This window comes from Epinephelus fuscoguttatus, linkage group LG17 (genome assembly GCF_011397635.1).
Source record: "Epinephelus fuscoguttatus linkage group LG17, E.fuscoguttatus.final_Chr_v1".
Lineage (NCBI taxonomy): Eukaryota > Metazoa > Chordata > Actinopteri > Perciformes > Serranidae > Epinephelus > Epinephelus fuscoguttatus.
The window spans coordinates 650,163-672,577 of record NC_064768.1 but is presented as its reverse complement, the minus strand read 5'-3'; the positions used below and the strand labels follow the sequence as shown (position 1 = coordinate 672,577).

The 22,415-nt window shown below is 39.8% G+C and overlaps 2 protein-coding genes across 2 annotated transcripts in view; one reads left to right on the top strand and one right to left on the bottom strand.

Annotated features, from left to right (window-relative positions):
• Positions 1–3,477: 3,477 nt before the first annotated feature.
• On the bottom strand, positions 3,478–22,409 carry ppp1r11 (protein phosphatase 1, regulatory (inhibitor) subunit 11). Its single transcript, XM_049601671.1, has 3 exons — positions 22,087–22,409; positions 13,550–13,658; positions 3,478–9,935 (listed from the first exon to the last, which is right to left on the bottom strand). The coding sequence occupies exons 1-3, from the start codon at positions 22,162–22,164 to the stop codon at positions 9,751–9,753; spliced, it is 372 nt and encodes a 123-aa protein (XP_049457628.1). The 5' UTR covers positions 22,165–22,409; the 3' UTR covers positions 3,478–9,750.
• Positions 21,926–22,415, top strand: part of vars2 (valyl-tRNA synthetase 2, mitochondrial) — a 104,670-nt gene continuing 104,180 nt past the window's right edge. Inside the window, exon 1 of the mRNA XM_049601536.1 lies at positions 21,926–22,058. Coding sequence (XP_049457493.1) covers positions 21,973–22,058 — 86 coding nt within the window. The 5' untranslated portion in view covers positions 21,926–21,972. The remainder of the gene's footprint in view (positions 22,059–22,415) is intronic.

Here is a 22,415-nt window from a genome sequence, read left to right as displayed (position 1 = left end):
CTATTTACATTGTAGATTCTTACTGAAGGCATCAAAACTATGAATGAACACATGTGGAGTTATGTACTTAACAAAAAAAGGTGAAATAACTGAAAACATGTTTTATATTCTAGTTTCTTCAAAATAGCCACCCTTTGCTCTGATTACTGCTTTGCACACTCTTGGCATTCTCTCCATGAGCTTCAAGAGGTAGTCACCTGAAATAGTTTTCCAACAGTCTTGAAGGAGTTCCCAGAGGTGTTCAGCACTTGTTGGCCCCTTTGCCTTCACTCTGCGGTCCAGCTCACCCCAAACTATCTCGACTGGGTTCAGGTCCGGTGACTGTGGAGGCCAGGTCATCTGCCGCAGCACTCCATCACTCTCCTTCTTGGTCAAATAACCCTTACACAGCCTGGAGGTGTGTTTGGGGTCATTGTCCTGTTGAAAAATAAATGATCGTCCAACTAAACGCAAACCGGATGGGATGGCATGTCGCTGCAGGATGCTGTGGTAGCCATGCTGGTTCAGTGTGCCTTCAATTTTGAATAAATCCCCAACAGTGTCACCAGCAAAACACCCCCACACCATCACACCTCCTCCTCCATGCTTCACAGTGGGAACCAGGCATGTGGAATCCATCTGTTCACCTTTTCGGCGTCTCACAAAGACACAGCGGTTGGAACCAAAGATCTCAAATTTGGACTCATCAGACCAAAGCACAGATTCCCACTGGTCTAATGTCCATTCCTTGTGTTTCTTGGCCCAAACAAATCTCTTCTGCTTGTTGCCTCTCCTTAGCAGTGGTTTCCTAGCAGCTATTTGACCATGAAGGCCTGATTCGCGCAGTCTCCTCTTAACAGTTGTTCTAGAGATGGGTCTGCTGCTAGAACTCTGTGTGGCATTCATCTGCTCTCTGATCTGAGCTGCTGTTAACTTGCGATTTCTGAGGCTGGTGACTCGGATGAACTTATCCTCAGAAGCAGAGGTGACTCTTGGTCTTCCTTTCCTGGGTCGGTCCTCATGTGTGCCAGTTTCGTTGTAGCGCTTGATGGTTTTTGCGACTCCACTTGGGGACACATTTAAAGTTTTTGCAATTTCTTAAAGTAATAATGGCCACTCGTTTTTCTTTAGTTAGCTGATTGGTTCTTGCCATAACATGAATTTTAACAGTTGTCCAATAGGGCTGTCGGCTGTGTATTAACCTGACTTGTGCACAACACAACTGATGGTCCCAACCCCATTGATAAAGCAAGAAATTCCACTAATTAACCCTGATAAGGCACACCTGTGAAGTGGAAACCATTTCAGGTGACTACCTCTTGAAGCTCATGGAGAGAATGCCAAGAGTGTGCAAAGCAGTAATCAGAGCAAAGGGTGGCTATTTTGAAGAAACTAGAATATAAAACATGTTTTCAGTTATTTCACCTTTTTTTCTTAAGTACATAACTCCACATGTGTTCATTCATAGTTTTGATGCCTTCAGTGAGAATCTACAATGTAAATAGTCATGAAAATAAAGAAAACGCATTGAATGAGAAGGTGTGTCCAAACTTTTGGCCTGTACTGTATGTTGTCTTGTGTATGTTACTTGTCTCCTATGTATTCTAGTCATCTGTAGCTCTGCAGCTACCTGGTTCACTACTGTCATACCTTATTTCCATTTTTAATCAGGCTCCCTCCTAAAAGCTTATATAGCTTCTTTGGGAGACCTGATTCATGCACACCTTGATGAAATCCTGAAGACCCAAGTGTATTTATTTTGTGTGTGTGTGTGTGTGTGTGTGTGTGTGTGTAAATAAACCATTTATTCATTCATGAATGTTGAAATTAGCTATTGAAACCAAAACCTTTTTTGTACCAAGCTGTAAACATGTTTATTTCTGCTGTAGAGTTGGCATTTTAACATCGGGGTCTGTGGAGAGTGACTGGCTTCTGGAGCCAGCCTCAAGTGGCCATTAGAGGAACTGCAGTTTTTGGCACTTCGATGTTGTTCCGCCGCAGGCTCCACTTCACTCAGCTGCCTGACAAACCTGCTGCTTCTTCCCAATTTAACCTGAAAAACAAACCGGGGCTTGGCTCTCCTGTTGGATCCAAATGGAGAGCTGGGGCTAGCTGGGAGGCTAGTCGAGGCTAACTGGCTGTGTTTCCCTCCAGTCATGCTGCGGCTAACGCTCCGCTAGCCTCCCAGCTAGCCCCGGCTCTCCATTTGGATCCAACCAGAGCACCGAGCCCCAGTTTGTTATTCAGATTAAAGTGGGAAGAAGCAGCAGGTCTGTCGGGCAGCTGAGTGAGGTTGAGCCTGAAGAGGAAGCACCGGTTAGCCCCGGTTTCACTACAGGCAGATTAACTTGCTACAGGAGCGAGGAAATAAAACCTGAACAGCCAATCAGAGTGATCTCTCTCACCGTCAAGCTTCGCCGCCCATTCAATATGCTCAATTGGCCGAAAAGCCGCCAACAGGGGTCCGCCTAGTGCCAGCGGTGCGGGACACACCGCGGAAACTAGGACAACAGACGCTCACCGATGGCCCGACATTGGCCGACAGCTGACCGTCGCCCTGGTGTGTCAGTGCCTTTAGGGAAACTGCAGGATCTGGTGAATACTTACTGTTAGTTTGTCACTGAGAGACAAATTTTCACATCTAACCCATAGTTCAATTATAAAAATCCCCACATTCCCAAGCAAAGCTACAATCATTCATATTACCACCTGACCTGAAACCAAGTGAACCTGAGGTTTTTGGGGGCAATGGGGCAGTTGCTTGTTTTATTCAGTTAGTAATTCAGCCTTGGATCAGATTGAAAAGGGACATCACCATATCATTTTTAAATATTTATGTTATAAGGCAGATAATTAAATTGAATCATCTTTTTAAAATGATCACTCTCTCTCATCCACTTTTCTGTAGGTGAGAAGAAATAGAGGATGTTTCCTTTAACTCTATTATATCCTTAAGGCCACAGTGGGGACTACAAAGGTATGCTTGAGTGTTATACTCTGTGATATATATCACACACCTGTAGGCCAATTTAATCACTGTTTAAAACTTTAATTCACATTAAATCTGCTCTCATTATGCTTAATAGTATATACAGAAAGGTGCATTACCAATACAAGAACAATGTACGTAATACTGTCAGTGTGTATATATCGTACAGAAAGTGGTGGCATAAATTAACAGAGTGTGATTCACACTACTGTCACATATCAAGCATGTTCTGAAACTGTAGGGGGGGGGGGGGGGGGGGGGATGATGATGATGATGATGATAATGAAGAAGAGTTATCAGGTGAGTTTTGACATGAGTACAAAGCCTAGGCCAGAAGTCACGCACCTTCACCTGTCCTGTCCTGTGCTATGACGCAGTCCCATACATACAATTATAGAACGTGGCGTCTTTATTAAGTTACCTCACAGCAATAAAACATAAGTCAGTCATCCTGCAGAACACAGTAGGAAAAGCAAAATACCCACTGTCTTTAAACAGACTTCAGAAAGTCAAATTGTAAATTTTATTTTATGACCAACATGCAGCTGAATATAATGACGACCTATGGGTGCTTCCTCCAAGGAGTTAAGTGAATGTGTGCATTAACAGACATTCAGTTTTCTTTTTTGTTCACACTGGTGTTGATAACTCAACCATCTTCCATTCTGACATCACTCATTAACATCCTGTGCAAAGGACGAACTCTAAAAAACAATTCTTCGAATGACAAGATGTCATCATTTCTAGGATTGTCCAGTAAATACAATAGATTTATCTAAAAATTTAGTCAGGTTTCATCAAATCTAATACTGTCAAGATATTCAACGAAAACATACTGATCTGTACTCAATCATTACAGCAAACTGACAATTACAGCTCTGCAAAAAGAAAAAAGGTTTCATGTCAGAAGGTTTGGGTGAGAAGGTGAGAGCTAACCTAGCAGCCTTTGAACTTAGGGGACTGATTTTAGTACAACTACAAGGCTACCTTGTCTCAAGTCTTGTTTCATGACTACCCAGGCCCCATTCTTCACATGTAGTTGAACTAACCCAGGCTGATACAATGTTAGCCTGATAAAGCTAATTCTGTTCTTCCAACATAGGTGAGGGATGTATTTTTCAATCAGTTCAAGTTCTCTCATAACAGCAAACTACTATTTTGAAAAGCAACATGAGTCATGAATAGAATCAGCACAGATATTAACTGCTGCCATGCTGTCATTGCTCTGCATACTTTTAAGTGAGTGAAGTCCCTCATCTTCAAACATACACTGACAATAATGAAAAAATACGGGATTTTAAAAATGTTTTAATAATATGAGACAATATTATGTATTCTAATGTACCAGCTAATACCAGCCTGACTGTTTTATCGGTCTTTAGTTCTGACTATTAAACTCCATCTTGGACTGCCAAAGCCTCTGTTAAATGACAGGCCCTCTGAAACGAGATACATTAGTGTTCAGTAATCTGATGGACTGATCATTGTTAAAATTGCCTCTAATATCATTGCAACTGACAGCTTACATCCAGGTGTCAATAATTTATACATTCATACATTTACACAGTTTAGTGTCTAAAGGACATGTATTGTGATTACGTTGTTATAATAACAGAATCTTCAAACCAAGTTTGAAGCAAGTTATTATTTTTTTTTTGTATTTCATGATTTGCATTTTAGAATGCATATGAACATGTATATATTGTGATTACCACATTGTTGTAAATCAAACTGAGAATTACCCCAACAGGTCTTGATATTTTGGTTATCTCATTTTTTCCCTTTTTTTGGGTAATGGTTTATTTTACAGTATGTCACCCAAGTACAGTACAGTTTTACATTCATTTCTTAATGAGAAACTGTTCTTCATTTAGGGGGTATTGAGTGACTGGCAAAAAATGCATGTCCCTCCCTCCACCATAAATCAATTATTAGATTTTAGAAACTTAGCCTCTGATGTTCTAAAATAAAAGTTGAAGACAAAATTCTGGCGCTGAAAAAAAGCTTCACTTTTCCCTCTTGTCCTGCATGCTCATTAGTTCATGTGAATGGTTAATTTCTAGGAAACGTTTGTATGACATGTAGAATAAAGTGATTTTGATGAAATATACTATTTTTTCTGATTTTGTTTTCTTCCTGGTGGAAGTGTTTGTCACACATGATTTATCCAAGGACTGTCGTAAATCTGAAAATCTATGAAATCAATGAAATGAAATATCGATGAAAATTTGTGTTTTTACAGTTTCTGGCTGTGATAAATTTTGTAATTTTGGCAATTTTCCAGGAAAATATGCCTTCCAAACTGCGGGCGGGTTTGAAAGGCATGTTTTCTTTAAAAATTGTAAAACTTCTTTTGCCCAAATTTGGAATATTGCAAAAAAAATAAATAAAATAAATTAGAAAGCATGTGTTCTTTAAAAAAAATCAGCTGGAAAGTAAATACAAAATACAGCCATTTAAATTTGGATGCTTCTCCCCTAAACCAAAATAAAATCATTTAAAGGTTATTACTGGAAAGCTTTCTCCTCATTTATGTTGGAATAGTGGAATGGATTACATACATTGATTTCACATTTTGCATGTTCAGATGACCTGCTGTGCTCTGATTTAAGACTCTTAGGGTTACAAAAGCAGTTTATTGGAATCAGTTAATCTGAGGCATATTAAGTGAACACCTATCCTTATAATTACTACAAATGAAACTGCTCGAAACTTCCAGACAGTTATTTAGAAGTTAAGAGTCTGCCCAAAACCAGCGGTCCTTAGGATGTATGAGGAGAACCTATAAAACAGGTAAATTCATGATCCATTTAACAGTGAAATCTGTTGATCAGACATCAGCTCCACATGAAATTAAGGTGATGCTGGAAGGACAGAAAAATCCGGTCATGTTTCATCTTCAACAATAAAATTATTATCAGTGTAGTTAAACACATAAGAAGATGAGGCCGAACATGGATTAAATAATCTGGGTTAACTACATGTAAACCACTGGTTATCTGTTAGTTTTAAAGCCTTGATCAGACAGCCTAATGCCTGTGATCTGCTAACTCCCACAGGGAGTTCCTCCGGTGGGGTCCTATGAATGGTTCCTAAATCTCTGTCACTAAAGGTGACTGTGCCTTTGCTGTCAGAACCCATCCGCCGTGAACTCAGAACTCAGCATCTTCTTTTAAATCTCTTATCTCATGTCTTTTTTCTTAACTGAAGGTATTTATTTTTGTAATTATTCATTTCATCTTGTTTTATATCTTGTGTTTTGGAATTACTTTTATATTTGTTTTTAATGTAAAGCACTTTGTAACTTTGTTTTGAAATATATAAAATGTTATCACTACTTAAACGGAACTGAAAAATCCAGGCTTGTTTTAAATCATTGACTGTTAAGTCAAGTTAATGAAGTTGTCTGCATATGAAGAACAGGGCCCCAGCACTAGCTTTTCCCATACTGATCACATATGTCTAACAGATTATACTTATAGTGCTAAAAGCATGGAGGGTAAGAATGTCAATATGTTGTGTCAACAAAAGTTGGCATTAACTTTAAAACTGGTCTACGAATCAGAAACTCAACTAAATACATAAGGAGATCTTTGTTGATGTACACTCCACTCTCTTTGTTTTATTATTATAATTCTCACATACTGGTTTGTAATTGCAATGTTACTACACATGCTGTGGTCCACTGCATGTCAAGTATTAGCAAGTGTAGAATTAAGACCAGCAAATAAATAAGAAAATAAAAAACAATGTCCTGTATTATATACAATCGACTCTGCCACTTTGTCAAAAGGAAAATACACAGGTGGACAGCATTTTATGGCCTCTCTATATCCATCTTTTCAAACTGCTAATATTCTGCATGCTGCACTCCAGAGACGCCTCACAGTCAGAAAGTCCAGTATGCTGCAGAGGAAAGTGCAACCAGATTGCATTTCCTGCTGGAATTAGCAGCATGGAGTCTGGGCAAAGATCTGTAAACTCTGCAAAGCTCTAATGATATAGACATTTACATTTTTTAGCTAATTCATGAGAAATCACACAGACTTTATATTACTGCTAATGGTCGTTTTCGAAAGCACAGCAAACTCTTTTAGGATTTTCAATAGGCAGCCATTGGTTTCCACTTGTTCTACCACAGTATGAAAATCTAACTTTTAGAGACCTGGAGCTCAACATCAATATTACATGCTCTGCAGTTCTGTAATTTACATAAGTGAGATTCGTAGTGAAGGGCAGGAAAAAGGCCAAAACATGCAAAAATACTATTATAGTCATCAATCTGTATGTTAAAGGCTTAAACATTTGCAGTTGCTGCCATTCCATGCTAATCAAGTTAGCTGTCACTGTATCATGTTTCAACTGTGAAGAGGAGAGACGAGAATTTCCTATTAGGCTCATTTAGTAGCCCCTGTTGTCTTTCAATATGGTGGCATCACTACACGCCCACACAACATAAGGACCTCAATGTCTTTTTACATTTTAGCTCGTTGATTATATCAGACATCGTTTACATTACTGATGCCGACCATTTTACAAAGCACACTGCACTCTTTTAGGGCTCTTATGATTATTTTTGTCCCCACTCTCAGACTCTGAAAATCCCGCTTGTAAAGGCATGAAACTTGCTGGTCTTTTGTAATCATTCCATCCATTTTTTTAATTGTCGTAAAAGTCTAGTTACCACTGGGTGGTAAATAAAGGTGTAAGCGCAGGCTGATTAAGCATTAACAAAAAAACAAAATGATTGACTAAAAAGTTTAGATTTATAATATACTTACACTTTAGCATATATTTGTTACACTACTATCTTTGGGTTTTGGATAAAACCCAGATTTAGATGTCACCTTATAGATCTCCAAAATTTGTGATGGCTGTTATTCTATTTTTTTTGCAATTCTGAAGACCAAACAATGAATAAATTACCATTAAACTTAAGTTAAAATCCTTGTCCCAATTAAACACCCAGTCCCTTTTACTAGCCCAGCATGGTTACACATTTTGAAAAATATACACCTGTCTCAATTAGATGCATGGTCTGGTTGCCAAGCAGTTAATTTTCATAGAAGTTCCTTAAATTATGTGTCCATTCCTTGATTACACTGTAAGTTATTCATATTCCTTTAGTCCATAATGGTCCCTATATCAAAAGAATCAAAAAGGTTTTTCATAAAAATGATTCCAAGTTGTATTGTTTCAACAGGATGAAGTGCTATTGTGTTGGTATGCCAGGTGCCATAATCCTCCAGTGCCATAACTCCTGTTGATTTCAGTGATTTAAGCAAATGATGGCCCGGGCAATTTAACGGTAATTGAAAAACATCAAGTAAAAATAAATACAGGGTTCTCACACTTTTTTATGGACAAAATTTTCAATTTTTTCCTTGACCTTTCAATGTGTGATAATAAAGTTTTTTTTTCTTAGCCCACTTGGCTGGTGTTTTTAAACATGGGTTTCAAACCCTATTCAGGCATAATTTTAGCCAGCTGGCATACATGAAGGGAAAGACAAACCCAGGGAGAAAATGACAAAAACGTGTGTGGTACTAAACAAAATGTTGTTTTACATCAATGCATAATAGAGCTTACGTTACATCAAAAGCTGCAGAAAATTAATTTGATGTTATGCTACATTATGTGGAAGGTTAACAATGTGAGATTATTCTAACAATTTCATTATACATAACAAATACCATGACTTTTCAAAAACTTTCAATGATTTTGACTAATTCCATGACTTTTCCAGGCCTGGAAATTGTCACTGAGAAATTACATGACTTTTCAATGTTTTCCATCACTGTGGGACCCTGTAAGAAATAACAGACTTAAACTGATTTCTTAATTTGTCAGTTAGTAGACTGACATAAATCTGAATCTGAAACTCTTTTGATAATTCAGTATTGGTAATTATCTGAGTTTGTTTAAAGCATAAATGCCAAACACCCCAGTTGTTGTGCCATGTGGAGATCTGATGCTTTTCTTTGTCACGTATCCAGAATATTTTTTAATATTTCTTGGTTTTAGACTGGTAGTCAAATACTGTTCACCTTGGGTCCTGGATAGAGTGATGGGCCATGTTCTCTGCCTTCAGACATTTTATAGACAAACAACTTCTTGATTAGATGTGAAAATATTCAGCAGATTCAGCAATGTTGAAAATAACTGTCAGATGAAACCTTAAATGCATTTCAGCATTAACAACTCTGATAAAAATAAAAGCAAACATGATGTTCACTGTGATGGATCACAAACCTCAAAGTTTATTGTCATAGCATGTGGAGTAAATGGAAACCAATGGCTACCAGGAAAATAGGAAAGCATTTTGAATTCTACCATTCCACTACATGCTTTGGAAAATACCATGTGTGATCTGAAGTTATGGGCTAAAACATGCAAAATTTAAATTTAAACTCTGTTATCATCAGAACATGTCTTCTTTTATTTAAAAAAAAAGAAAGCACTTTAAAATTTGAAGTCATTATTCAATGTTATGTATGTCAGTTGGCACAATACTGAGCATGCTTTCAGTTGCTGAAAGGAGAGCAGGATTTTCAATTAGGCTTATTCAATAATCCAAGTTGCTCTGTGCTTTTCAGGGCAGCAGTACAGAGGCTATAATCCTGCTCCAGAAGCTGGGGAGTTTCTGACTCATGACTGAAATGCAGCATCGGGCCTACCTGTACTTCAGTGATAGAATTAAACTAAAAAAGAGTGCAGTTTTGTAATCTGTCATTGTCGTGGTGAGAAACCCCTCTGACCCCACAATCAGCCTGCAGTGCTGATTAGTGGGTGTGTGACCCTCCAGAGTTTGGGGGCACTGTGGTACCCCCGCCCCCCCTCTGTCCATGACCTCTCCTGCCGTGGCCCAGGATACAGTGAGCACTGCCACACCCTTCATCATCATCCTCTCCCTCGCTTTCAGAGGACGATTCTCCAAACTGTCGGGGCTTCTCATAAATACAGCAGCCTGAAACACAACATACAAGGTTAGGATTGATCCAGGTGATCTCCATCTACAGCTGATGCCTTCACTGATTCACTGGAAGTTCCTAGTTTGAAAATCAAAAATAGAGCATGACACCTTGTTCAAACACCTGTGTTCAGAAATAGTAACAAAAGGCAGTGTGTGGTAAATATAGCTTTAAGCTGCTGTTCAATTTGATAAATTGAGTCCTGCAGCAGAAAGATGAAGAGGCAGAGTTATGTATCAGAAGCCCTATTTACACAGTGATGGCACTGTAGAGCCGCTACAAAGTCCCTTCATCATGCCTCCTTTACGTTTTTACACAGAACCAAATGATGGCGGCATCAATCAGCTCCAGTGTGTGATTTTAGAAAGCATGCTGGCATTACAGAATCAAAGGAGGCGTGACATGTAACACCACAACGTCAGCCTCTAGTGCAACATATAATATATGCGTTGGCAGCACTTAATAACGATACCAATGGTATGACATGTCAATAACAATCATTTATTGTCTCTTTTTGTATGGGGTCAATCTCGTCCTCTGCTCTGAGGGTAAGGAGCTCCTGGACTGGTGCTGCATGATTTGATAAAAATGTGCGATTGCGATTTGAATGGACAATATCGCGATTTGCGATTGTGATTGTGATTACAATATAACACATAAATGGTATCATTAGTCTTCTTGCTTGATTCAGTGTTTCCCCTACATTATATCAGGGGGGCACTGACCTGACCCGACATAGTTATTCTTCTGGACAGTGTAAATAACCATCAACAGACAGAGCACAGTCAAACATGCTGCTCACACAGCAGCGCAGCATGGCACTGTACACACAGCGGAGCGAGCCTGTGTTGCGTTCAGGCGTTGTCACGTAAATGACAAATTCCATCACGCCGTAGCACAACACAGCAGCATGTCAAGTGGGCCGAAACCGAGCAAAATTGCTCAGTTTTTCATTTGTTATTATATACACTTACAAATGTTTGCGTGATTGTGCTCTGTTGTTTTATGAGGCTCGGCTTTCTCTCGCATGCATTCCTCCTACTTTTGTCTGTGCTGTCTCAAGCGCTGATATAGATTAGTCGTGTTGCCGCGGGACGTGGCGACTTTAACTTTCAAACTTTTACACAGGACGTCTTTCTGTTAAACGCTGCCGTACCTGAATCCAAAGTATCCCCACGTAATAGACGTTGCGTTTTTTCTGCCACCAACTCAGCCTGTTCATGGTCATGCTCATGCTCATGCTCTTCTTCAGCGTCTGTGTTGGTCACTGCTGTGCGCGGGCTGGTCACCTGACCATACATGCTGCACACACCAGGATACCTTGTGTGCGTAATGTCAACAAACTCCACACACTACAGGAGAGGTAGTCACTTTCACAGGCACACACGTGAACATTTATTTACATTAAATTGCAAATTGCAGATTTTATGCGGTTATGTAATCGCACAGCCTGATATCGTGATTGCAATTAGATTAATCGTGCAGCACTATCCTGGACCTCATTGTTTTGTGGACATTTACGCAGCTGTTCTTCTTCTTTGAGTTAGCTGCTAACAGCTACTTTTGTAAAAATCTCCCTTGGTGGGTCGCACACATCAACACGTCAAAAATGTCACACCTATCCTGCTGGCTGTCCTGTTTATACAGACACCGTTTTGGCGCTGTTACTACCTCTCCTGGTGGCTTAAAGGTGAGACCGCGCTTTCCCCCCGTTCCTCAACTGTACTTTATATATAGCATGGCAAGGCCGCATATTGGCATGAAATTTCCGCCTTAAACAGGCATTGTAAAAGAGGCTGAAGAGGTTATTTCAATTTCAATGTGAATCATCACCATGTGTGTAGAAGGAGATTAAGGCCATGTGCAAATTAAATATTTGAGTTATAACATCAATTGCTTTCTGAGGAGGGAGTCAGAATGCTGAGATAAAACAATTTTGAGATTTTTCATATGGTCCTCATGCACCATACAACACCTTTAAAGCTACTCTTACCTTTCTTGCATTTCGTTACATGAGCGGATACGTCAGTCCAGTTGGAGGCCTCCACGTGGGGAGGACAGACAGGATGCTTGGCCAATCATTGCATTTGGTCTGAATGCAATGATTGGTCGGAGTTTTCTTAGAACCACATGAGAATGGTATAATTATGAGTTTTTATCTCTGGTGGAATTCACTTAGATTTTAGTGTGCCATCAGCTTATTAATAGCATTTTAACCTAAACAAAGAAAAGTGTAAAGTTTCCAGAAAGGTTAGTGTTGCTTTAATCCCTAAGCATTCTTTACTCAGTTTTCACTCTATGCTCTATAATGTACAGGCTTATGGCATTGTCACTACATGTCTAAGCTACTTTATTCATCCCATATATTAGTTAAAATACTGTGTCTTTCATGTGTATTAATGGACAGAGGAGTGTCTGTGTTCCAGGGATATAGGAACAGTGCTGAGGGACATTCTGCGCCTTGGTGATATTAAAAAAAAAATTGTGCAAAATTAAAAAAAAAATATATACATACACATGTGAGTTCTGCTTTACTTATTTCTATGTGAGCTCAAAAACATTTTTTGAACTTCAGTTCCCCATCATGCTTTGGGTGATACATGTAATGTTGCCAGTCAGTTATCTGTTGGGTACACATGGGCACTATTTTGACATGCATTTATTCACATCTCAACCCTAAAAAGTAATGCTGCATTAGTATTTGCACCCTAACTGTGGATGTGCAGACAAGCTTCACTGGACTGATTTGATACTAAAGAAAACCGTTTGAAAACACACAAGTTTGAAAACACTCACAAGTGTGTTACAAGGACTGTCTTTTGTTCTATGTTTTATAAGCTGATTTATGACTACTAATCTGTAATGGACAGCCACTTTTATGGTAAGTGACTTTAGGATATGTTGTGCTACAATGTAAATGGAAAAAAAGCTAAGCAAGAAAGAAATAGTAAGGGTATTCTTTATACTCTGATTAGTTAATTTGTGGGTTATTGTAGCAGCAGTCACATTGTGACAATTTTCTTCTAGATTTTAACACTGAATTGTGTGAATGTAGTCTGTCTTCAACCTCTAAAGCTCTAAAACAGTTGGTGGGTGTGGCTCAGTGATATAGGACTACTAGCCCTTTTTAGATAGGAACTGTGCAAATTTGCAGGAAAGCCCAATCAGTCTTCTTTCAGCATTGGCAGTATAAAAACAAAATCGGGGAGTGCAGTAAAATGCCGCCTACCTACTTCTGTTTATACAGAATGTGCCTTTTTCAGGGCAATGGGGGGCGTGAGCAAGTAACAAAAGGTGTAGCTCAGCATGTGACGTAAACAGTGATGAGGGAGGGAAGCCGCGGCTAGTCAGGCGGCGATTCTCTCGTAAATCGGCCCGTCCTTCACCATCCCCATCATCTGACGGTTAATGGCCTCTTCGTTTGCGAGGGCAAGGAGGGCGCGCAATGCAATTAGAAGTGAGCATAACAATGTGTAACTATCTTACCAGTTTAAACATAATTTAAAAGCAACTCTAGCTATGAAATTCATTAATCTGGCCTTTTCTAAAAGAAAAATAACCTCTGCATTGTCTACATCTCAGTGTGCTCTGATGAGGGAGATGAACTCACATTTTGAAGACCTTCTTCCTAGGTGCTCATTGTCAACAGTGTCACTAGACCATTCCACCTTCTTCTCAGTCTTCCTCTTCCTCAGCTTGATTGTCAGACTTCGTCCCTCCTGTTACATGTAAGAGATCTTGCTGTGAGATACTGGCCATTGAATGTAAACTGGACATTGTTTTATTGTGTCATCACACAGCAAGACTGTTCTGTATGTCAAGTACTCAAATTCTCAAGGCTCTGCTTTGCAGTTCATGAACATGGGACCTGGGCAAATGCAAATGCAAAATTATTTGGAAGCAATATCTGCAGTAAGCAGTCAACAACAGGGAACATTCAGGATTGGTGTTCCGTTCCCTTTAAACAAATACTATGTCAGCCTATTGTAGAAGCTAATTTATCAGTTAGAACATGTACTGCAATATCCTTATCATCCTGTCAATAATTGCTCCGCTTCTTACAAATTTAATGAAAGTCCAAAACTCTTAAATTTCTTGATCTGATAGAATTCAAAACTGCACAAACAATGTTCAAAGCAAGGAATAATAGGCTACCTCAAAACATACAGGAAATGTTTTCTAGAGGGAGGGGAGTTAAGGGGACAATTAAACTTAAAAGTTTGCTGCACCCACACAACAAAAAAGAGCTTCTGTATCTCTTAAACTGTGGAAGAGGTTTAGTGTGGAAGTACAGAAAAGCCATAATATAAGACAGTTTAAAAATAAATACAAGGACATCATATTTGCAAGGTACAGGAATCTGGAAGAGCAGAAGAGAAGAAGTGTATGTGTGTGTGTGTGTGTGTGTGTGTGTGTGTGTGTATATACATATATATATATATATATATATATAGACGATGTACAAGAGGCATCATTGTGGAAAAAAATATTTCTCAGCTTTTATTTACATTTGAACAAAAAGTGGCATGTCCAAAATTATTTATACCCTTTGCAAACTGTCACACTGTTTGGGAAAATCCAAAGTTCTATACCATTCCAAATAGTCCAGGCTGTTCTAAAGCATCCTAATTACCCTGATTCATTGGGAACAGCTGTTTCAATCAACTCAACAGGTGAAAAACTGTAGCTCTCTGCAGTGGTTTGTGGACAGTCATGACTAAGACAAAGGAGCTCACTGAGGACCTGCGGCTGCGCAGGAAAGGGCTATAAGGCCATATCTAAATGTTTTCAAGTTCCAGTGGCTACAGTGCAAAGTATTATTAAAAAATACAAGACATTCCGTACTGTAGAAAATCTCAGAGGACGTGGTCGGAAGCCAAAAGTGACACCTGTGCTGGCCAGGAGGATAGTGAGAGAGGTGGAAAAGAATCATCACCAACGCCATCCTGGTGAATCTGGGCTCTGCTGGTGGCAACATCTCAAGGCAGACCAATGGACACTGCACACTGCTGGGTTCCACGGACGCAGACCAAGGAGGACGCCACTTCTCCAGATAAGGCACACAAAAGCCCACTTGGCCTTTGCAAATGCTCATCTGGACAAAGATGAAGACTTCTGGTCTTTTGTTTTATGGTCAGATGAAACAAAAATTGAATTGTTTGGCCACAATGATGTATCCTTCATTTGGCATTAAAAAGGAGAAGCCTTCAACCCTAAGAACACAATCCCCACTGTCAAACATGGTGGTGGGAACCTAATGCTTTGGGGGTGTTTTTCAGCCAATGGACCAGGGAACCTAATCACAGTAGACGGCACCATGAAAAAAAGAGCAGTACATCAAGATTCTCAACAACAACATCAGGCAGTCTGAAGAGAAACTTGGCCTTGGGCACCAGTGGACATTTCAGCACGACAACGACCCAAAACACACAGCAAAAGTGGTGAAGAAATGGTTAGCGGACAAAAACATTAACGTTTTGCAGTGGCCCAGCCAGAGTCCTGACTTGAATCCAATTGAGAATCTGTGGAGGGAGCTAAAGATCAGGGTGATGGCAAGGAGACCCTCCAACCTCAAAGAGCTGGAGCTCATCGCTAAAGATGAATGGGCAAAAATACCAGTGGAGACATGCAAAAAGCTGGTCAGCAATTATAGGAAGCGTTTATAATTATAGCCAATAAAGGCTTTTCTATTGATTATTGAGAAGGGTATGAATAATTTTGGACATGCCACTTTTGTTCAAATGTAAATAAAAGCTGAGAAATATTTTTTTCCACAATGATGCCTCTTGTACATCGTCTTATTATCTTCTGGGAGATGCCTGTGTCATTTCCAATCAAGAAAAAACTTGCTGGTTGAATAAAAGTAACTTTCAGTCAAAATTTGCCAGGGGCATGAATAATTTCGGGCTTGACTGTGTATGTGTATATATATATATATATATATATATATATATATATATATATATATATATATATATATATATATATATATATATATATATATATATATATATTCAATTCAATTCAATTCAATTCAATTTTATTTATAAAGCCCAATATCACAAATCACAATTTGCCTCACAGGGCTTTACAGCATACGACATCCCTCTGTCCTTATGACCCTCGCAGCGGATAAGGAAAAACTCCCCCAAAAAAACCCTTTAACGGGGAAAAAAAACGGTAGAAACCTCAGGAAGAGCAACTGAGGAGGGATCCCTCCTCCAGGACGGACAGACGTGCAATAGATGTCGTACAGAACAGATCAGCATAACAAATTAACAGTAATCCACATGACACAATGAGACAGAGAAAGAGAGAGAGAGAGAGATGCAGGTAATGACAGTAGCTTACAACAACATTATTGAAAGTAATAGTATTATAGTTATAGTTCTGGCTACTGCGGTACAATATGTTGAAAGTATGTATTAATATCTGGCAGTATACAAGTGTGACAATAGTCATATGTGTATAATAACAGTAGAAGTATGACTAATGACTAATGATGGCAGCAGCAGCAGGAGGCATCTGGCAGGACCACGACAGCAGCACAACCACACACGTCACACTGTCCAGGCACCGCTGCGATATGAGTTAATCTGAGAGACAGTGGAGCACAGAGGCTCCGGAGAAGAAGCCGAGTTAGTGACATCCAGAATGGCCGTGTTAGCAAGATGCAGTAATAGAATACGAGAGAGAGAGAGAGAAGGAGAGAAGGTGCCCGGTGTATTATAGGGGGGTCCTCCGGCAGACTAGGCCTAAGTCAGCCTAACTAGGGGCTGGTACAGGGCAAGCCTGAGCCAGCCCTAACTATAAGCTTTATCAAAGAGGAAAGTCTTAAGTCTAGTCTTGAATGTGGAGACGGTGTCTGCCTCCCGGACCGTAACAGGAAGATGATTCCACAGGAGAGGAGCCTGATAGCTGAAGGCTCTGGCTCCTGATCTACTTTTGGAGACTTTAGGGACCACGAGTAACCCTGCGTTCTCAGAGCGCAGAGTTCTGGTGGGATAATAAGGCACTATGAGCTCTCTAAGATATGACAGAGCTTGACCATTTAGAGCTTTATAAGTTAACAGCAGGATTTTAAATTTAATTCTGGATTTTACAGGGAGCCAGTGCAGAGAAGCTAAAACAGGAGAAATATGATCTCGTTTCTTAGTTCCTGTTAGCATACGTGCTGCTGCATTCTGAATTAGCTGGAGAGTTTTTAAGGACTTACTAGAGCTACCCGATAATAGAGAGTTACTGTAATCCAGCCTTAAGGTAACAAAAGCGTGGACCAATTTTTCTGCATCTTTTCGGGTCAGGATAGGCCTAATTTTCGCAATATTATGCAGATGAAAAAATGCAGTCCGTGAGGTTTGTTTTAAATGAGAATTAAAAGACAAATCTTGATCAAATATTACTCCAAGGTGTCTTACAGTAGTGCTAGAGGCCAGAGCAATGCCATCTAGAGAAACTATGTCATCAGATAAAGAGTCTCTGAGTTGTTTGGGGCCAAGAACAATAACTTCAGTTTTGTCTGAATTTAACATCAGGAAATTGGTGCTCATCCAAGTTTTTATGTCTTTAAGGCAGTTATGGAGTTTAGTTAATTGATTACTTTCTTCTGGCTTCATCGATAAATACAACTGTGTATCATCCGCATAACAATGGAAATTTATAGAGTGATTTCTAATGATGTTACCTAAATATATATATATATATATATATATATATATATATATATACACATACACACACACACACACACACACACACACATACATATACAGTGGTGGAAAAAAGTTTTCGGACACCCCATGCATTTGTGAAATATTGCATTAAGAATCACTCTTAGGTCTTCAAGTGCAATTTCTTTTAGTACAGTCACAGCCAAAATACTCAATAAATCCTAAAAAAGCCATTAAAAATTGATCGGTTCCATAAAAATACATAAGAAATTTTGAGTATTGGGTCATTTTGGTACCAGTGATGAAGGTCATTCTTTTTATTAAAAGACACAATTTTTGTTGCCAAGCTTCGTGTCTACATATTTGGAGAGCAGCACATTTGAAAGTTCTTCAGACACAAAAATGGCTAAAACAAGGAACCTAACGCAGGAAACATGCCTGAAGATAAAGATTCTCAGCCAGGAAGGGTACAGCTGCCGCCAGATAGCCAGGAAGTGCAGATGCAGTCCTTCAGCAGTTGGATACACTCTGCACAAATACAGACGAACCAACAGCTTGGAAGACAAACCAAGATCTGGGCGTCCAAGGGTTTCTTCAGCAAGAAATGACCGCATCCTGAGCCGCACATGCAGGCAAAACCGCCGAATGACATCACAGGAGCTTCAGCAGCAGTGGTCAAACCAAACTGGTGTCCAGTGTTCCACCCGCACTGTACGTGGCCGACTTTTAGATCATGGCTTAAGGTCCTATAAGGCTATCAAGAAGCCCCTGATCAATGAGAGACAGAGGTTAGCTCAAGGCCGTTGGGCCCAGGCACACAAGAACTGGACAGCCAGGAATTGGAAGAAGATTTTGTGGTCAGATGAGTCCAGTTTCCAGCTTTATCTTCCTCCTACTAATGTGAGGGTACACAGAAGGCCAGGCGAAGCATTATCTCCAGCATGTACAGTACCTACTGTCAAGCATGGTGGAGGCAGTATCATGGTTTGGGGATGCATGAGTGCTGCTGGTGTTGGTCATCTCACTGTCTGTGATGGCACATTGAATTCTACCAAGTATTGTACCATTCTCGAAACCCACATGCTCCCTTCTGCGCGTGCACTGTTCCGTCGAGGTAAAAACTGGATGTTTCAACAAGATAATGCCCCTTGCCACACATCCAAGGCCAGTAGAACTTGGCTGCAGGAGCACAATATCCAGGTCTTAGAGTGGCCAGCTCAATCCCCGCACATGAGCCCCACTGAAAATCTGTGGTGGATTATCAAAAGGTCTGTTTCAAAACATAAACCAAAGAATTTAGAAGAATTAAAAGCAGTAATTCAAGAAGAATGGGACAAGATTACCTCTCAACAGTGTGAAAGGCTCGTGGGGAACATGCCAGCCAGGATTAGAGCTCTACTACGTGCCAATGGCAGGACTACTAAATATTAATTTGATGATGTGATGGTTTATTTATTTTTTGTTCAGTTTTGAACACATTCTCTGTTATTTGTCGACTTTGATACCGACAATTTTGAGAACTGACATATTGAAACTGTCAAGAATTTAGTTTTGTTAGTTTTTCTTGTTAACAATAAACAAAAAAATATATTTTGTATTTGTTTGTATCTGTCTAATGCAGCCACACCTTTTGAAACACAAAAAAGATTTTTCCACAAATATTTCATGATAATATTTGAGATTGTGTAAAATTTTAAGGGTGTCCCCTTAAAATTTTTCACCACTGTATATATATGTATATATTGCAAGTGAACCCTGGTGCGATTCGCTTACAGTGGGATATACATATATATATATATGTATATGTATGTGTATGTGTGTGTGTGTGTGTGTGTGTGTGTGTGTGTGTGTGTATATATGTACATTGTATTGGTATTTATGCATATGCATAGTCTGAAATATAATTATCTGTTAAAGCATTAAGGACACATTCACACTGGCGCTATTTGGTCCGCCTTAAACAAACCCTGGTCTGCTTCCACGGATAGTTCAGTTTGTTTGGAGTGGTGTGAACGCTTATTAGAACTCTGGTGTGGACCAAATGAGCAAACTCTGGTCTGCTTGAAAACTGGGGGTCTTAATTCACTTGCAAGTGAACCCTGGTGCGGTTTGCTTACAGTGGGAAATGAAAACAGACTATCCAGAAAACCAAAGAGAGGAAGTGAACCAAAGAGAAGAAGTGACGTAGAGAGCATTGCATTTTGACGTTTGGTGTTTTTGTAGTGACCAAGCCGGCTGAAGAGGATGGATTTCTGTTTTTGGTCCTGGCCAATCGATTCTTCCTGGTCAGTGGTCGTTTTGGGCAATACTGCACCCAAATGAGCAGCTGTTGTAACTGCGTGACGTTGTCCAGGCAGTTTGGTCCACTTTAAAAACTGCAGTGTGAAATGAAGGTGTGAAATTTTTCGGCATTCCCCACCAAATCGAACTGAGTTCCTGGGACTGTCCTGGTGTGAATGCGCCCTAAGATTTCTTTTCATTAATAGGCAAAGGCCAAACCAGGAAAAACAGAACCAGACCTGAAGCATATGGACATGGATGTCCACATTTTGACTTTACACACTAAACTACTGTAGATGCATAATTGTTTATACTGTAATCACTGCTTTTTCAGTGGCCTCCAGGCTCATGGAGTGGCACGTCTCAGTCAGGTCTGAATATGATATGATATGATTTGCGTTTTTTCACCAGCCCTGATGAAGACCAACAGTGGTTGAAACATGTTGGCTTTTTAATGAGTTGGCCATTATATTAAAGGCTTTTTAATCTAATCTTTCCTTCCTCATTCTCATTTTTGTTTGGAGTGCCTGGATTCTTTTCCTGTTTGCAGTATTTTGGAGTTCCCTCCTTTTTTCCAAGAGCATCCGATACATTTTTGGATCTACACTCTACAACACAGAGCAACCAGTTATCTGTTTTTCTGTGATATGATTTGACTTGATATATTTATTGCTGCTTTAGGAAGTAATCTGTTTTTCATATCATTAACGTTGCTGACAGGAGGACCTCAGTTCAATACCTGGTGTGTGCCTAGAATCAAATCTTAATCACAACCTGCATTCCCAATCAAAGGATTACTGTTAAAGGAATAGTTCAGAATTTTTTTAAGTGGGGTTGTATGGAATACTTACTCATAGTCAATGTATTAAAAAGAATTGATGTCAACTGGTACGCCCCCCTGTTTGGAGAAGCAGGCTGGAGTCCAATACAACAGCTAAGAAATGAACTGCTGTGGTTGGTGTTCAGCAGTGGAATGCAGTTTAGCCCCTAAAAAAAGTCCCACCTAAAAAACTGATTGTCAGTTTAAGAATGCGCAGAGGTTTTAGCCCGCTGAACACAGGAGCTGGCTTGATCAGTTAGTTAGTATGTGTTATTGCTTGACCTTCCTGAATCTAAACTAACCCTTTAAAATGGCAAAGTCACACAATAAGACAAACAAAATAATCGATCGAAGCAGCAGTAGACCAGCAGCTCCTGTGTTCAGCCATGTTAAATCACTGTTTTCCTCAATGGGGACCGGCCCTGAGGAGAGCAATACTGCTTAATTTTCCAGTTGAAAATCTCTGTCTGACATTAAAGTGAAGCAGTGAAAATAATCTCAATATAGTTTACACTTGAACTAATATTCTTTTTTTGTTTTATGAGACTTTTTTTTAAGGTGGCTAAAGTATATTTTGTTCCTGCCCCCGTCCACAGTGATGCATTGCTTAGCTTCCATGACTCCAGCCTGCTTCTCCAAACTGGGGGCATGCCAACTGACATCTACTGTTTGTAACAATACAAAAATACAAAACAACAATACTGACTACGGATAAGCACCCCATACAACCCCGCTTCAAAAAATTGAACTATCCCTTTAATTTAACTCACCAATGGGTTCCTGAGGTTTCTACCGCCCCCCCCCCCCCGTTAAAGGAGTTTTTCCCTTATCCGCTGTGAGGGTCCAAAGGAGAGAGGGGTGTTGTATGCTGTAAAGCCCTGTGAAATTGTTGTTATTTGTGATATTGGGCTTTATAAATAAAATTGATTGAAAATTGATTGAAGGGCAGCCCCCTCACTCAGACATCTCTCCACTTTGTGCATGTATAGGTCCTGTTGTTCATGTGTGCGTTTTTCACTCGGAAGAGTGAAAACACTGAATTTCCCCTCGGGGGATTAATAAAGGAAATAAACTTATAAACTTGAACTTAATTCATAACGTTACACGAGAACATTTGACACATTACGTACGAGCATATATGCTTGCGATAATGTCAGCAGTAAGTTACTTATCTAACATCATAACTAGTAATGTAATTTTAGAGGATATTAAGTTAAGTGACACTTGGGCCTAGCGAAGGTTCACAAGGCAGGACTGAGAGCCATGTTTCGGGCTGCTAACATGAACGCAGCGCGGCCTCGTTACAGCTGGAAACAACTGAACGGGTTTTTGGTCGGCAGTTCCACCAGGTAAGCAAAACACGACCTGCCTGCTTACCTGCTGGGGCGGCGGCGGTGTGCTAGTCTGAACAGTCTCCGTTATCGTCTCACTTGATGTCCCGGGAACATCTGCCATCCCTGGAGCTGCTTTGCTAACGCTACCGTCAGCTAGCTTTAAAATGTTTAAGTGCCGAAGTTGACCGTCAGTGATAGACAGTGTCTGTAATATAATGATAGCTTCAATGACAGACCCGTCTCCTGTAATCCGTAAAGTGTATTAAAATTAAAAGGCTGTGAAAGTAAATATTATGAAGCGTTGAGCACTACGGTGAGATGTGGTTAACACAAAGTCAAGCTGTAAAATGAGATGTTCTGTCTCAAAACGGA

What these genes read in the sequence shown, in the direction of transcription:
- ppp1r11 (XM_049601671.1), bottom strand. Translation starts at nt 22,164, where the DNA reads ATGGCAGATGTTCCCGGGACATCAAGTGAGACGATAACGGAGACTGTT. An exon ending in CACCGCCGCCGCCCCAGCAG is followed by an intron (nt 13,659 to 22,086) that starts GTAAGCAGGCAG and finishes TACATGTAACAG; the next exon opens with GAGGGACGAAGTCTGACAAT. An exon ending in AGGAAGAAGGTCTTCAAAAT is followed by an intron (nt 9,936 to 13,549) that starts GTGAGTTCATCT and finishes GTTGTGTTTCAG; the next exon opens with GCTGCTGTATTTATGAGAAG.